General features: G+C 33.9%; 2 protein-coding genes across 18 annotated transcripts in view; both read left to right on the forward strand.

Moving 5' to 3' along the window:
- Positions 1-8248, forward strand: part of LOC101490255 (uncharacterized) — a 12642-nt gene extending 4394 nt beyond the window's left edge. For 2 of the 17 annotated variants that reach the window (XR_012162765.1, XR_012162762.1), the window contains 3 exons: positions 7651-7709; positions 7809-7885; positions 7960-8248. Coding sequence is in view for 12 of the 17 variants with exons in the window: in XM_073367784.1 (XP_073223885.1) it covers positions 3382-4488 (1107 nt within the window). In the remaining 5 variants the exon portion in view is untranslated. Of the gene's footprint in view, positions 1-3381; positions 7710-7808; positions 7886-7932 lie in introns of those variants that run through there. The other 15 variants (XM_073367784.1, XR_012162764.1, XM_073367774.1 and 12 more) reach the window with 15 other exon arrangements.
- Positions 8249-11237: 2989 nt separating this feature from the next.
- Positions 11238-14748, forward strand: LOC101489922 (cell division protein FtsZ homolog 2-2, chloroplastic-like). Its single transcript, XM_004493976.4, has 7 exons — positions 11238-12022; positions 12212-12511; positions 12612-12702; positions 13049-13173; positions 14005-14097; positions 14267-14335; positions 14412-14748. The coding sequence occupies exons 1-7, from the start codon at positions 11381-11383 to the stop codon at positions 14544-14546; spliced, it is 1455 nt and encodes a 484-aa protein (XP_004494033.1). The 5' UTR covers positions 11238-11380; the 3' UTR covers positions 14547-14748.
- Positions 14749-15044: the final 296 nt, after the last annotated feature.

A 15044-nucleotide genomic window follows, 5' to 3' on the forward strand; every position in this document is an offset into this window, starting at 1 on the left:
TGACTCACAAGAGTGAGGCATTCTCAACTTTTAAGAAATTTGCTACTTTGGTTCAAAATGAGAATAACCAGAAAATTATATCCATCAAAAGTGATCATGGAGGTGAATTCCAAAATGATTCCTTTCAAACCTACTGTGAACATAATGGAATACAACACATATATTCAGCCCCTAGAACTCCACAGCAAAATGGAGTTGTAGAAAGGAAAAATAGAGGAGTTAGCTAGGAGTATGCTTAAAGACTCAAACCTTCCTAAGTATTTTTGGGCAGATGCAATTAGTACAGCCACTCATGTTGTCAATAGAGTTCTCATTAGGCCCCTGCTTAGAAAAACTCCCTATGAGTTGTACAAGGGTAGAAAACCAAACATTTCCTACTTTAGAGTCTTTGGTTGTAAGTGCTTTGTTTTAAACAATGGCAAAGAACATCTAAGAAAGTTTGACCCTAAGGCAAATTAAGGTATTTTTCTAGGATACTCTCAAACCAGTAAGGCCTATAGAATCTACAACAAAAAAACAAAAACCATAGAAGAGTCAGTTCATGTAAAGTTTGATGAATTATTTGCAGAAAACTTGAACAACACTCCTCCTATGGTTGATGACACTTTGGATGAAGTTGTAGAATATGAACAATTAGAACCAACTGAAACTGTACCTCCAACTTGTACTGACTGTATAGAACCAATAAGGACTGATGATTTACCTAGGGAATGGAAGTTCAATAAGAACCACCCCATAGATAACATTATAGGGGATATCTCTAAAGGAGTTGCAACTAGGAAGAGCCTTAGACAGTTCTGCAACTTTACAGCCTTTGTATCTCATATTGAACCCAAAAACATTAAGGAAGCTCTATTAGATAGTGAGTGGATACTTGCTATGCAAGAGGAGTTAAACCAGTTTGAGAGAAACAAGGTGTGGAGCCTAGTTCCTAAACCAGAAGGTAAGCACATCATAGGAACAAGATGGGTGTTTAGGAACAAACTAGATGAAAATGGAGTCATAACTAGGAACAAAGCTAGGCTAGTAGCTAAGGGTTACAATCAGGAGGAAGGAATAGATTTTGATGAAACCTATGCCCCTGTAGCTAGGTTAGAAGCCATTAGAATCCTACTTGCTTATGCCTGTATAATGGACTTTAAACTTTTTCAAATGGATGTGAAAAGTGCCTTTCTCAATGGTGATCTCCAAGAGGAAGTTTTTGTTAGCCAAACACCTGGTTTTGAAAATCCTGATTTTCCTAATCATGTCTACAAGCTATCAAAAGCCCTCTATGGGTTGAAACAAGCTCCAAGAGCTTGGTATGAGAAGCTCAGCAATTTCCTCATTCAACAAAATTTTTCAAGAGGAAATGTTGACAAGACACTTTTCATAAAGACAAATGGAAATGACATCTTGTTGGTCCAAGTCTATGTTGATGACATAATCTTTGGATCTACAAACAATAAATTGTGCAAAGATTTTGAAAACTTAATGAAAGGTAAATTTGAAATGTCAATGATGGGTGAACTATCTTACTTCTTGGGATTTCAAATTAACCAAAGCAAGCAAGGCATTTTCATTAGTCAAACTAAATACTGTAAAGATTTGATAAAGAAATTCAGTTTTGATAACTTTAAGTCCATTGATACTCCCATGAGTCAAGGAAATCACTTAAATAGAGATGAGAAAGGTAAACCTGTAGATGTTACAAGGTTTAGGGGAATGATAAGATCCTTGCTATATCTTACAACAAGCAGGCCTGACATCATGTTCAGTGTCTGCATGTGTGCAAGATACCAATCCAATCCAAAAGAATCTCACCTTAGTGCAGTAAAGAGGATATTCAGATATCTAGTAGGGACTAAGAGTATAGGCTTGTGGTATCCTAAGGGATCAACCTGCATTTTAGTTGGATATTCAAATTCAGATTTTGCCGGATGCAAACTAGATAGGAAAAGTACTTCTGGTACTTGTCACTTACTAGGAAACTCCCTTGTGTCTTGGTTTAGCAAGAAACAAACCAGCATTGCACTATCAACTACTGAAGCTAAATACATTGCAGCTGGGAGCTGTTGTGCACAGATCCTTTGGATGAAACAACACCTATCTGATTTTGGTGTTGATTTAGGGACTGTACCTATCTTGTGTGATAACACAAGTGCAATAAGCATTACTAAGAATCCAGTGATGCATTCTAGAACCAAGCACATAGAGATAAGACATCACTTTATAAGGGACCAATTTCAAAATGGGATCATTAAGCTTGAATATGTCAATACAGCTGATCAGCTGGCTGACATCTTTACCAAAGCTTTGCCCAAAGAAAGCTTCCTTCATATTAGGATGAAACTAGGGATCATAGATCCTAGTGAGATCTTATCTTTGTACCAAATCGATTGTAACATCGATTATCCTGTGAATAAACTGAAAATCAGTTTTATGAATTCGATTGGACAATCGATTTCGTATGCACAATGCCTATTTTTGTCAAAATAGAAAACACGATAATCGATTGGTTAATCGATTTGTTGATCACAGGAAGCTTCTGGTGCTTGAACTCTTCCCATTCCAATCGATTGGGTAATCGATTGCCAGCTTGGTATATAGTTTAAAGAATCGATTGCAAAATCGATTGCGTTGGCCCCAGACTTCAAAATTGGGAACATTTTCCAGACTCTAGCCCGAGCGTCGACTTAGAAATCGACTAGTTCAATATTTCAAATTCTCCACTTTAAAGAAATCGATTTGAACATCAATTGAGTAAATAAAGGAAATCGATTTGGGAATCGATTCACGTTATGACCGTTGTGAATTACCTTTACTAGTTAAATGCAATTACTACTAAATCGGTTGTGCTTCCCCAGCAACGGTAACATAATCGATTTGGACATCAATTGTCGCGTCTGAAGGTTTAAAAAGGAACAGTTACCAATCGATTTCTTCTCAACTTTTTTCCAGAATTTCTCTAATCTCTCTGCTATTTCTCAGTACTCTTGTTTTTCCCAACCATCCTTGATATATCTCTGCTTTCAAACACATAATCTCTACTACAATGGCTCGTGTTAAACAAACCCAGCCCAAAACTCCATCACCATCTTCATCTTCTAGTGGGCGAACCCCTTCTCCCCCACCAACAATTTCAAAACGGGTTCCAATTCCTACTCACAAAATACTTGCCAAAGAGAAAGGCAAAGTTGCTGCTGTTGATCAAGGAAAATTAAAGAAACGAAAGGAGCCCCTTACTGAGAAGCTCATGGCTGATGCTACGAAGGAGGTTACTCAGAAAAAAAGAAGAAAACGGTTTCTTCTCCTCCTCCAAAGAAAGCTCCTTCGTCCAAAGATAAAGCTGCAGAATCTGTTATCCCACCTGATTTTCTAAAAAGAAAAATCCATGAGGCTATGACTCTGCATTTCTCCTATTTTGATTCAGATGGATTTACTTTCCAAGACCATTTGAGGTTTCGTGGTCTTGAAAACTTTCTCTCATCCTCCCTTGACACTTATCCTAAGTTAATAAGAGCATTCTATTCCACCTTCAAGCTCACTGACAATGGCTTCAAGGCTGAAGTCAAAGGCAAGAGGATCTCCATGTCTTTTGAAGAATTCTCAAATCTGTCAGGACTGCCCTTCCATGGAAAATATATTGATGGCAGTTCTGAGGCTGAAGCTGCAGATGAAGGCTGGGAAGCTTCTTTTGATAGACACACCGCTGTGAAGGACCTGATGGTCGACAGCTTTGTCGAAACTATTTCGCTGCCGATTGGTCAAATGAAGGTCCATCATCGGATGCTCATGTACACATTAACCCGGATGCTGGTGCCCCGATCCGGAAACCATGTCGTCGTCCAGAAGCTGGACATACTGCTGTTGTGGGGACTGTCCAAAGAGCTCAAGATGAGCTGGACATGGATAGTGCTGAAGCACATGATGGAAGCATCACAAAGCAAGCTGGTGCTGCCCTATCCCCAGTTAATCACCAAGATTTTAAGACATTTCAAAGTGTCACTTGTCGATGAAGAATCTTCAAAAACCACCCTTGTTTTTGGTGAATCAATTGTCAATCAAATGCAATTGAAAAGGGTGAATGGTATCTGGATAAGGCCCCTACCAAATGCTGAACCAGTTCAGCCTAATACACAACAAGCTGCTGAGCCAGTAGCAGCCCCTCTTGAGTCCTTAGCAAAGCTGCTAGAGTTTATGGAAGCTCAGACGACTCACAACGCTAAGATGCAAGCGTCAAATGCTCGAATGGAAGCTGCTTTGAAGACACTCCAGGCATCTCTGAACTCAATTGTTCAGAATGTTGATGCGATACAAGTTCATTTAGGCATTAAGCTATCCTTTGAAGATATTGCGGATATAGGCCGGCAAGCAACAGAGGAACAAAATCCCATTACCCTAGATAGTTATGAACCTCACGTTAAGGAGACACCTGCTGAGGGTAATACAGCGGTCTCTACCTCTCCATTAGCTAATAGTGAGGAACAACCTAGTTTAGGTGATTAGGTTTTTAGGTTCTTTGTTGTGATGTAATGTCTTGTTATTGCTGTACTATTTTCTTCAATATATGACAAATGAGCGCGTTTATTCAATTGTTTTCTGATCTATATTGCCATAATCTGTTTAATCTGCATGTGTTTTTGCTCTGATACCCTGATATTTGTCTGCTCTGACACCATAATTATCACCAGTGCTTATGTTTACTGACATAGGGGGAGAATTTTTTTTTTGCTGCTCTCTCCTTTTACTGCTTTTTGCATTAACTGACAAAGGGGGAGAAAAATTATAACTTGTGGTAACTTTTACATGCTACTTATGTTGCTTCTGTACTGGAATTAAATTTTACTGCTACTACTGCTGCTGCAAATCTGCAAATTGCTGCTCTGATGACTACTTAAATTACTCTGATATTGGTAAATAGTATTGGTACTTATCCTCTGATATTATGCTCTGTTACTGGTACCTATATTGCTATGATATTGCTATGAAACTGATAAACAAGTGCAGTTGCCACTGTTTAAATAGTACTGCTAATGCATGATAAATTTGATCATGATAACACTGATACGACATGTAGTTATGCTAAATTTTTGTTGTTGTTAAGCTCTAACCCTGATAACAAATGGTAAACAACATGCTATGTTAATATAATATGTTGTTGTGTTGCTTAAATGGATCATGACTGCTTAAATTTAGGGGGAGTTTGTTTTTAATGTTATACCTTGAAATGTTAAACTCAAGTTAAAATTGTATGTTTGTCACTTATGCAAAAAGGGGAAGATTGTTGGACTTAAGTCCCCTTAATCCTAATTTTGACATAATTAACAAACATACAATGTTCATATATCATGTGATAAATCTAACATTTTAACTGAGTAAGATTTCAGGAACAACAACTCAACCCTACATACTTGAGAGACAATCGCCTGGAACTCAAGGAATCAACAAAAGTTGGAAAATTTACTGAGCAAATCGATTCTGTAAAAGGGTTGTATGAAAATGTGTAGTCTGTGATTAAACAATCGATTAGGCAATCAACTGGCACAATCATTGATAAAAATTGTGCAAGTCAGAGGCAAGCCTTTTAGCAAGCTAATCGATTGACACATCAATTGTTCAAATCACAAAGACTAAAGTTGATTGGATAAATCGATTGACAAATCGATTGTGCAAGTCACAGGGCCAAGCCATTTAATAAGCTAAGCGATTGGCAAATCGATTTCGTAAATAAGATTTCATAAGTAACATGGTCTGTGACAAACACAATCGATTGGACAATCCATTGTGAAAAATTCAATTGTAACAAGTTTGGTATCAATCGATTAGGCAATCGATTGCAATGAACCAACTGGTAAAATCACTTTTTTCAGAAACATAACACTTAATCGATTGGCACATTGATTTACTTAGAATAAGCTAAATCCCTGTATTAAACCAAATCGATTGGTAAATCGATTGAAACAAAAATTTAAGTTACAGGGAACACTCAATATATGGCCAAATCGATTATGTGTATTAATGAATCGATTATGTGACTTAATGAATCGACTGAGTAATCGATTGTTTTGATCTCGTTGTTGGAACAAAACACCTGAAATCGATTAGGCAATCGATTCAAATATAAACTACACATAATTTTCTGAAAAATGTATTAAAATAATCGATTAGGTAATCAATTAGTTTATGTAGTTTCAAGATTCAAGAAAAACAAGACTTGCGATAATCGATTGGGAAATCGATTGAGTCTGTTTTATTATATTAATGAATCGATTGGGAAATCGATTTATATGTTGTTTTTCAGAAACTATATAAACGGTTTTCAATCACTTTCTCTAAGAACTTTGATAACATTTTGAATAACTTTCATAACATTTTTGAACAGCTTTCTCTCACATTTGAATAACCTTTGATATTGCTTTTTCAGACCCAGAACCAACGATTATTCATAATCAATAGAAAGCTGAAAAAGACTTCTTGAGAGAAAAAGAGAAAGATCTCACAAACACTCAAATGGGAAAACAACTTCTTGTGTGAGATTCATTGCAAGTGATTGAGACATATTCTGTATATCTTTTATATTTTCTGTAACAAAGATTTTGTAAAGAAAGAACTGAGAAAAATCCAGTAGTGAAACTGGTAGTTATCTTCATTGTTGAGAGGGCTCATCAAGAAGAAGCTTTACTGTGATCTTGGAAGAGTTTGTAGAGAAACTCTGGGATACAGTGGTTGCGAAATAAAATAGAGAGAGAGTTTTAAGATTGATAGGTCGGGAGCGCTGGAACATCTGTAAAACACTCTAGAAGATTCTATTGAAAATGTCGAAATCGTTTAATTTCGGGACTGGACGTAGGCCGTTAGATAGACGGCTGAACCAGTAGAAAATCGCGGTGCACTACTCTATATCCCTTACTCTTTATTTCCATCTTGCTTTGTATCATTGTATGATTGTATGATTAATCTTGATTGCATGCTATAGACGTATTCTGTTTTCGTTGATATCGCTTGAATGGTTAAATTGGCATGCTTGTATCTTGATTAATTTGTAGAACTACTGTATATGCTGGACTAGTAATTAGTCAATACATGTAAGTGTGAACCTTCGCTTAGAAACAATTCCTTGGGACCGTGATTGATCATTAGTTTAATAAAAGTGTTCTTTTGTTAAATTGATTATCAATCTTGTTGCATTTTTTAAAAACTGTCATATACCTTTTTAGACAATAGAGGTCATTATTTTACAACAATTTTTGAATTTGTTAGTGAAATTATTGATAGTGAATTTGTGAATAAATAAGTAGGACCTCTGTTTATATTGGATAGATTGGAATAACAATAAGAGCAAACCAAGTCTAGCTGTCACAGGGTATTAATTCAGTTCTGATATATGTATTGTATAGTTGAGTTTCAGTTTGGTGTATTTGTGGTTGGGTGATCTAGTTCTTGGTCTAAGATTCTAAATGGCCTTATTAGAAAGAAAAAAAAACTTATTGTAATGTTCTATTGTTAGAGTACTGCTTGTACTGCATATATTATAAAGAACCTTATATACCTTTTGCTATTTAAAAAAAAGAAGACTAATTCTTCTTTCTTTGTATTTGGTTTTAAACTTCATGAAATTCTCTAGCACTTTATGTGTCTTTGCTTCAATTTTTGATTTATGCTTCTTAGATGTCAAGGATTAAAAAGCAGTCAACATTTTTGCAAGATTGGAGCAAGATTATTGAGAGGTAACTACACTTGGAACCTACTATTGATACTTGTATTGGATTTTGGATTTTTTATTTAAGAACTATTTTGTTTTAAATTTTGTAATGTTGTTTTGCTAGAAAAGTGAAGTAGTTTGCGGTGGACACTTACTGGATTTGTTGTTTAAAGCATTGCATTTGCTATCATTCCTCTTTTGGTAAGTTTAGGACCTAGCTTATTTGGCTTTATTTTTTTATCACCAAGGTAACAATGACGATAAATTATTTCAAGTTGACGATGAAGGCGATGAATTTGAAGAGGATGACATAGATGACAAATTTGAAGAGGACAACATAGATGCTAAATATGAAGAACACACACTTGAATGATTTAGATGATGATTTTAGATTATGCTTTTTTGGATGATGTTTTTTTTATTAGGCATGTACTTGATTGAAGCATCAAAACTTCAACAAACTATATATTTTGCTAGACTTAGTACTTTAAGTATTAAACTTTATTTGAATACTACCATTTATTTGTTTACTATGTATGTTACTAATCTTAGACAATTTGTTTATTACCATTTATTTGAATACAACTTTGTTAATAATTTGTGTTAAATTTGCATTATGTTTTCCTTAGTTCAATTTGTGTATGTAATTAAATTTATTATTATAAAATAATGACAAAATGTCTAATTTATTATTTGAATTAATATAATAGAAAAATAAAAATTTATTTTGTATATATGAATACAGTTGAAAATTGTTACCTATAAGCTCTAGTAACATTTTATCAATGTTCTCAATGTATTGTTATAAAGCAACATTTATCAATTGTTGTCAGATATGGCAACGCTTGAAAAATGTTGTCTTAGACATGTTGAAAAATTGTTCCCTATTCCCATAGTTTAGGCAACATTTATAAATAGTGTGCCCAAAAGTGCGAGAAAAATGTTGCCAAAGATAATAGGCAACGCTCACATATGAGACGCCCGGAAAATGTTGCCTATTCTCTTTGGCAACATTTTTCAAATGTTGTTACAGAGCAAAAATGTTGTAGTGCGAGCACTCTAATACTATTAGAAAATTTTGTTTTAGTGATTGACTCATCAGTCCCTATTGTTTCAAAATTGATTGTTGTGGCTTGTAGCAATCAAATTAGCGATTGATAAACTATTAGTCCTTAACTGTTGCGACCAAATCATCGATCGAAATTTAGTGATCAAATTAATGACTAAAATTTGAAATTAATTTAGCAACCACTTTGAATTAATTTTCTATGTAATTAATGATTGATTTAGAGACGAAATTTATGACTTAAGCTGTTATTTTTATTAAATATTTGATCACTAATTTCATCTCTAAACGTTACAGTTTTTTTAAAATTCATTACTTTAATGTCTAAAAAAACAATGAAAACAATTTTTTTAATTTGATGTCAATATCTAAAATATTTATACACCAAAATCATTTAAATGCATTAAATATATATATGTACATAACTAAAGAACATAATATATTTAAGTACTAAAAAAAATACAGATAAAAGTTTAGTTTAAATATAATTTTTTTTTCTTTTTTTGATTTTATAAACATAATATATTTTAGTCGTAACAAATTACAACATATTTGTTCTTCAGATTAACTTATCATTATCTATCTAACTCTTCATCATCATGATCATGGGCATCATTATCACCAATCTCATAATCAAAATCACCAGCATCATGATCACCAATCTCATCTTCGGGAATTTGGTCTCTAGTATATGACATGAATTGAAAGTTCAAACCATTCATCAATAGTTTTATCAAGTGATTGTTGCGCTCAATTGCTCTATTTGTATTAGCCAATTCTTCTCGAAATTGATCTCTTTCATTTTTCATTTCTTCAAACTCATGTCTTTGTATCCACTCTGTTGATGAAGAATATGATTATCACGATAAAAAAAACTAGACGCCGTGACCGGCGCACAAGCTATACTCCTAGTCTGACAAGTCTATCAACTAACTTAACAATTAAGCAAATAAATAGTTCTAGATGACCATTTCGAAAAATATATAATTTTTATCGAAATTTTGACAGAGTATTCTCTGTAACTTCAACGTTCCTAAATTTATAAAATCATTGTTTACACTTTTAACTCAGTCATATCTCAAAGAGGATAATTGAAATATTTAATACATTTCCCATAAAGATTTTCTAAACTCAAAATAGCTGTAAAAATACATCACAACTCAACAGACTTTACAAAAAGGTTCCTCAATCAAAGAGACCTATCAAAAAAATATGATCGAGACTTGAATCTACTAACAGTTTGTTACTCAGCTGCCTGTGAATCCGAAAAAAAATAAACAACATGAAGGGGTAAGTCACAAAGACTTAGTGAGGAGACAACAACCACCACCAACTATAAGAAAAACACAAAAAGACATGAATAATTGTTTTATAATCTTGTGAGAATTATGTTAAACAATGCTATATAATATATAAATAATTCTCAAGTAAAATATACACATGATAAAATGAAAAAAACTTATAATTTAGCCGTTCAGGTAGAAATATTTAAATTTGCAATTCACATAGAAGTGGAATCAAAATGAACAATCTCAAAAATATCATAAAAATCAAACAAGTAAAAACATAATTTTTTGGGAACCAAAAGGCAGCTAAATCTCATTGATAACCATCTTCTCCTAAGGGTGACCTTTCCCTTAGAGACGACTCCATCTAACGGATAACTCTTTCCTCTCAATCATGCAATGCATCATCACACATCAATTAGGGAACTTACATCTCGTTGATAGTCATCTCCTTTTACGAAAAACATCTCTCATATGGAATGTCTATCTAACGGGTAACTCACCCTAATCAAAACGTTTAATTTTGTATAAGATATATCTATTTTTTTAAAATTTATTCTTGCTTATATTTAAGACTAATGTAGTATATGTAAACAATTTTTGTTACGGTAGGTACATGAGTCAATTCGACATGTACCGATATATTTGATATTTAAATTAATAGCTAAATGAGTTTTAAAAAAAAATATTATTTCCTATCATTTATACAATTATAATGATTACCAAAAATAAAATTTAATTTTTTTAATAATTATTCATAATAATAGAATTTAATATTCTTAACTACTCTAAATCTTTGCACATGATTTTTCCTGATATACAAAAATAAACAAACAGTGATTCATTGAAATAATTATTAATTTATTGGTTTACATGATAAATATATACCAAAACCTTTTACAATACAAACATGATTAGAATAAAAGTTTTTTCTAATTAAAATGTGACAAATAATTTTTCAAATGCAAGCTTCACCAAAAATAAATGAACTGGAAGAGAAAATAAAGTGGTCTTACTAAGTGCTAACCGTAAAACCCCTTAGTAGTTTTCAGCACTGCCATTTGGGTTTACCAATCAAATGCTTCCCACAAAGTTCTCTTCTTCAACTTTCTCTTTTTCTTTCTCTTAATCGCTTTCTTTTATTCTTTACTATCTCATCACCCCATTTTCTCTATACCCCCTTTGTTATTACTGACTTGATGATGGTGATAGTGTAGCATTCATGGACACCTTTAATTTTTGATGTAATGAACAGGTTTTCGAAGAAATATTTCTGAGCCAATGGAAAGTTTCAATGTCGTGGGTCCCTAAATCCCCCAACTTTGAAGTTTAGAACACCATATAATGGTGACTTGTGTGTCAACAAATTTTGCGCATTCTAATGCTTTAGGGGTGTTGAATGTTGTTAGAGGAAGAACATTGATTGAGAGTTTCCCTAAGAGAGTTAGTTTCATGAAAAAGTTTGATAGTAATAATGGATTTCTAGGTGGTGTAAGAAAATTAGGGTTAGTTCAATTTAAGTGTTTAGCTAGTTCCAATAATGTTAGTTCATATCATAGTCAAGACTCTTTTTTACATCTACATCCAGAGATTTCGATGCTTAGAGGTGAATCAAGCGGAATAGTGAACATTCCAAGAAATGATAGTTTAGGTGAGGATTTATCAGAGAGCTTAGGAGTTACATCTAGTGAAAGTAGTTATAATCAGGCAAAGATCAAAGTTATTGGTGTTGGAGGTGGTGGATCGAACGCGGTGAATCGAATGATAGAGAGTTCGATGAATGGAGTAGAGTTTTGGATTGTTAATACTGATGTACAGGCAATGAGAATGTCGCCTGTTTTTCCTGAGAATCGTCTGCAAATTGGTTTGGAGCTTACACGAGGTCTTGGTGCCGGTGGTAACCCTAAGACTGGAATGAATGCTGCCAAAGAAAGCAGAGAATCGATTGAAGAGGCGGTTTATGGAGCTGATATGGTCTTTGTTACAGTATGTTCAACTATTTTTGTTCAATTATTTTAGTTTCTGTTAATTGAATTACGGTTTTGCATTATGAATTTTTGTAGTTTTGGTCTAAATGTTGCACCATTATTTAGCCTTTTCATGTTTGCAGTTCTTTTACATTATTTTTTATTGGTTCATTGTTCTAAACTTGAAAATTAAAATTAACTTTTGCAGGCGGGAATGGGCGGTGGAACTGGAACAGGCGGTGCTCCGATTATTGCTGGTGTTGCAAAGTCGATGGGTATACTGACTGTTGGGATTGTCACAACACCTTTTTCATTTGAAGGGAGAAAAAGAGCCATTCAAGCACAAGAAGGAATTACAGCTCTAAGAGATAATGTAGATACTCTAATTGTTATTCCAAATGACAAACTGTTAACCGCGGTTTCTCAATCAACGCCTGTAACTGAAGCATTCAATCTTGCTGATGATATTCTTCGACAGGGCGTTCGTGGCATATCTGATATTGTTACAGTACGAATATTATTGATTTATTTATATCATAAAGTTGATGATATGTTTCTGTAAAAAGTAAAATCATATAACGCTTATTGATTTTACTAATTGATTGCAGATACCAGGGTTGGTAAATGTAGATTTTGCCGATGTTCGAGCTATAATGGCCAATGCTGGTTCTTCACTGATGGGGATAGGAACTGCAACTGGTATGTTTGGAAACTGAAAATGTATCCCCCGAGTCGGGATCCTCTATTTGACTCACATAATTATGCAATGTTTGGAATTAGAAAGAGCTTTTAATCGTCGGTTTTGCTTACTAAAATTTGTATGTGATATAACAAATATGTTCCTAAGATATTGTTAATATATATTCTAAGGTAAGCTAGCATGCAGTGTGATTTAATGCTGTTTATATTTCAACTTTTACCAATTCTACACCACCTTTTGTTTTCCATTTTTTTAATATTGAAGTGTAATTTTTTAGCGTATTTTAAATTTTAAACTTCATATATTATTCAAATTTATCTTATGGCATTATTTTTTGTGTTCAAGGGAAAACAAGAGCAAGAGATGCTGCATTAAATGCTATCCAATCACCTTTACTAGATACTGGTATAGAGAGAGCTACTGGAATTGTATGGAACATAACTGGTGGGAGTGATCTAACCTTGTTTGAGGTGGTTATCTATCCTTGTTACTCCTATGCTTTAATCTTTGCTATGTATATGTCTAAGTTCTATGAGGCACCGACTAAGACAAATACATCAGACACAACACTAACACAAACATATAGACACCAATAATAATTTAAGAAAATCAAAGTGAACAAATGTAACTACATGTGTTGTGTTGTGTCATATCGGACACCAGATACGTCTTTGATATGAAGTGTCTGTGCTACATAGTTTCAATTGTGCCCGTGATGTTCTTTTTCCCCGCTCTCTTTGTTTTTTTTTTTTTTTGTGCTTCCTTTTCCCCTCTCCTCCTTTGAAATTTGAATCATCTAGGTGCTATGGGAAGTTGCTAAGGCTTTGGGGGGAGGGGAAGGGAGACAAATATAGAGAAACCTTCCACCTTATTTGAGAGAGTAATTTTGTAGAGAATGTGTATGATGAATATATTTTTAATTTTTAGAGTATTATAATAACATGGAAAAGAGTTGAAGATATCTAAATCCTCCAAAACTCTCCTCCAATACATTTTTTTAGTTCCCCAAAAATAGAGGGATTTTGTATAATGAAGAAAAATTGACCCCCAAATCCCTCCCCTCCCAAAATCATCCTCTTACTTCCACTTCCTCCTTCCTTTTTTTTTAAAGTCCTCCCTTTCCATCCCCTCCTAAACTCCCAAACAAAGGCTAAGCGTTTTGCAATCTTTGATTTTTAATGGAGCTAATACTTGTTGGAGGAGTTGGATTTTGTCTATTGAATTTTTCATGATCTTGCAGGCTTTCTATGAATGATAACCTTTTTGTATGCTATGGCTTTTAATAACATAATCATTTACAGGTAAATGCGGCTGCAGAGGTTATCTATGACCTGGTCGACCCTAGTGCTAATTTAATTTTCGGAGCAGTAATAGATCCATCACTCACTGATCAAGTAAGTTAAACTTTGTAATCTTTTAACATTTTTTTTTGACTGAATGTTATCTTCAATATTAATCATAAGCATTCATGCATGATATGCCACTAATTAGATCACGAGGAATTTAAATAATAAATATATAATATGATCAGCGTGGTGAGCCTTGTCATTTGGTTTCATATAGGTAAGCATAACATTAATTGCAACTGGATTCAAGTGTCAAGAGGAAAATGAAGAAAGGTCGCCCTTACAGGTATAATTAAAATCTCTCCCGCTGTCCCTCTCCATGTCGTGCATATGCATAATTCTGGTTTGTGTTCTAAACACAGGCTAATCAGCTCGCTCAGGGTGATACAGCCGTCGGTTTCAATGGGCGACCCTCCTCTTTCTTGGATGATGCTAGTTTGTTTGAGATCCCTGAATTCTTAAAGAAGAAAGGACGCTCACGCTATCCGAGAGTTTAAATACTCTTCTTCATTTCTTCACGATTCATCAATTTTTACTCAAGCGTTGTTGATACAGTTTCGGTTTGTTCATGTAGACTTCTGCAAATTACTTGAGGAATTGAAGCTTTTATGATTTCCTTGTTTGCATATTTGAATAAGTTAATTTAGCTTGTATTCTTGTACAGGAATATTTCTTAATGCTCAGAGCCTGTTATAATTCTTTGGCCTGTTTCATGAATATTTTGTTTGTTATTAAAAAAAACTATTATAATCTGTTATTAACATATATAAGTATTTTTTGCGTGCATAATAATACAGAAGTGTCCAAGAGCCATTGCTCAAATGGCACTCCTCAAAGTACCTTTTGGGGATGGGAAAAAAATTCACACTTGGGGTGTTAAAGCTGTTTCTCCTAACATTACATAAGTTGTATCTTCAAAGAAGTAGCTAAGTGGTTTGAGTTGAGACATGAATTATATATTGAAAGTTCAACATTCAATCCCTGCCAGTGACATT

Source organism: Cicer arietinum, chromosome 4 (assembly GCF_000331145.2).
Source record: "Cicer arietinum cultivar CDC Frontier isolate Library 1 chromosome 4, Cicar.CDCFrontier_v2.0, whole genome shotgun sequence".
NCBI lineage: Eukaryota > Viridiplantae > Streptophyta > Magnoliopsida > Fabales > Fabaceae > Cicer > Cicer arietinum.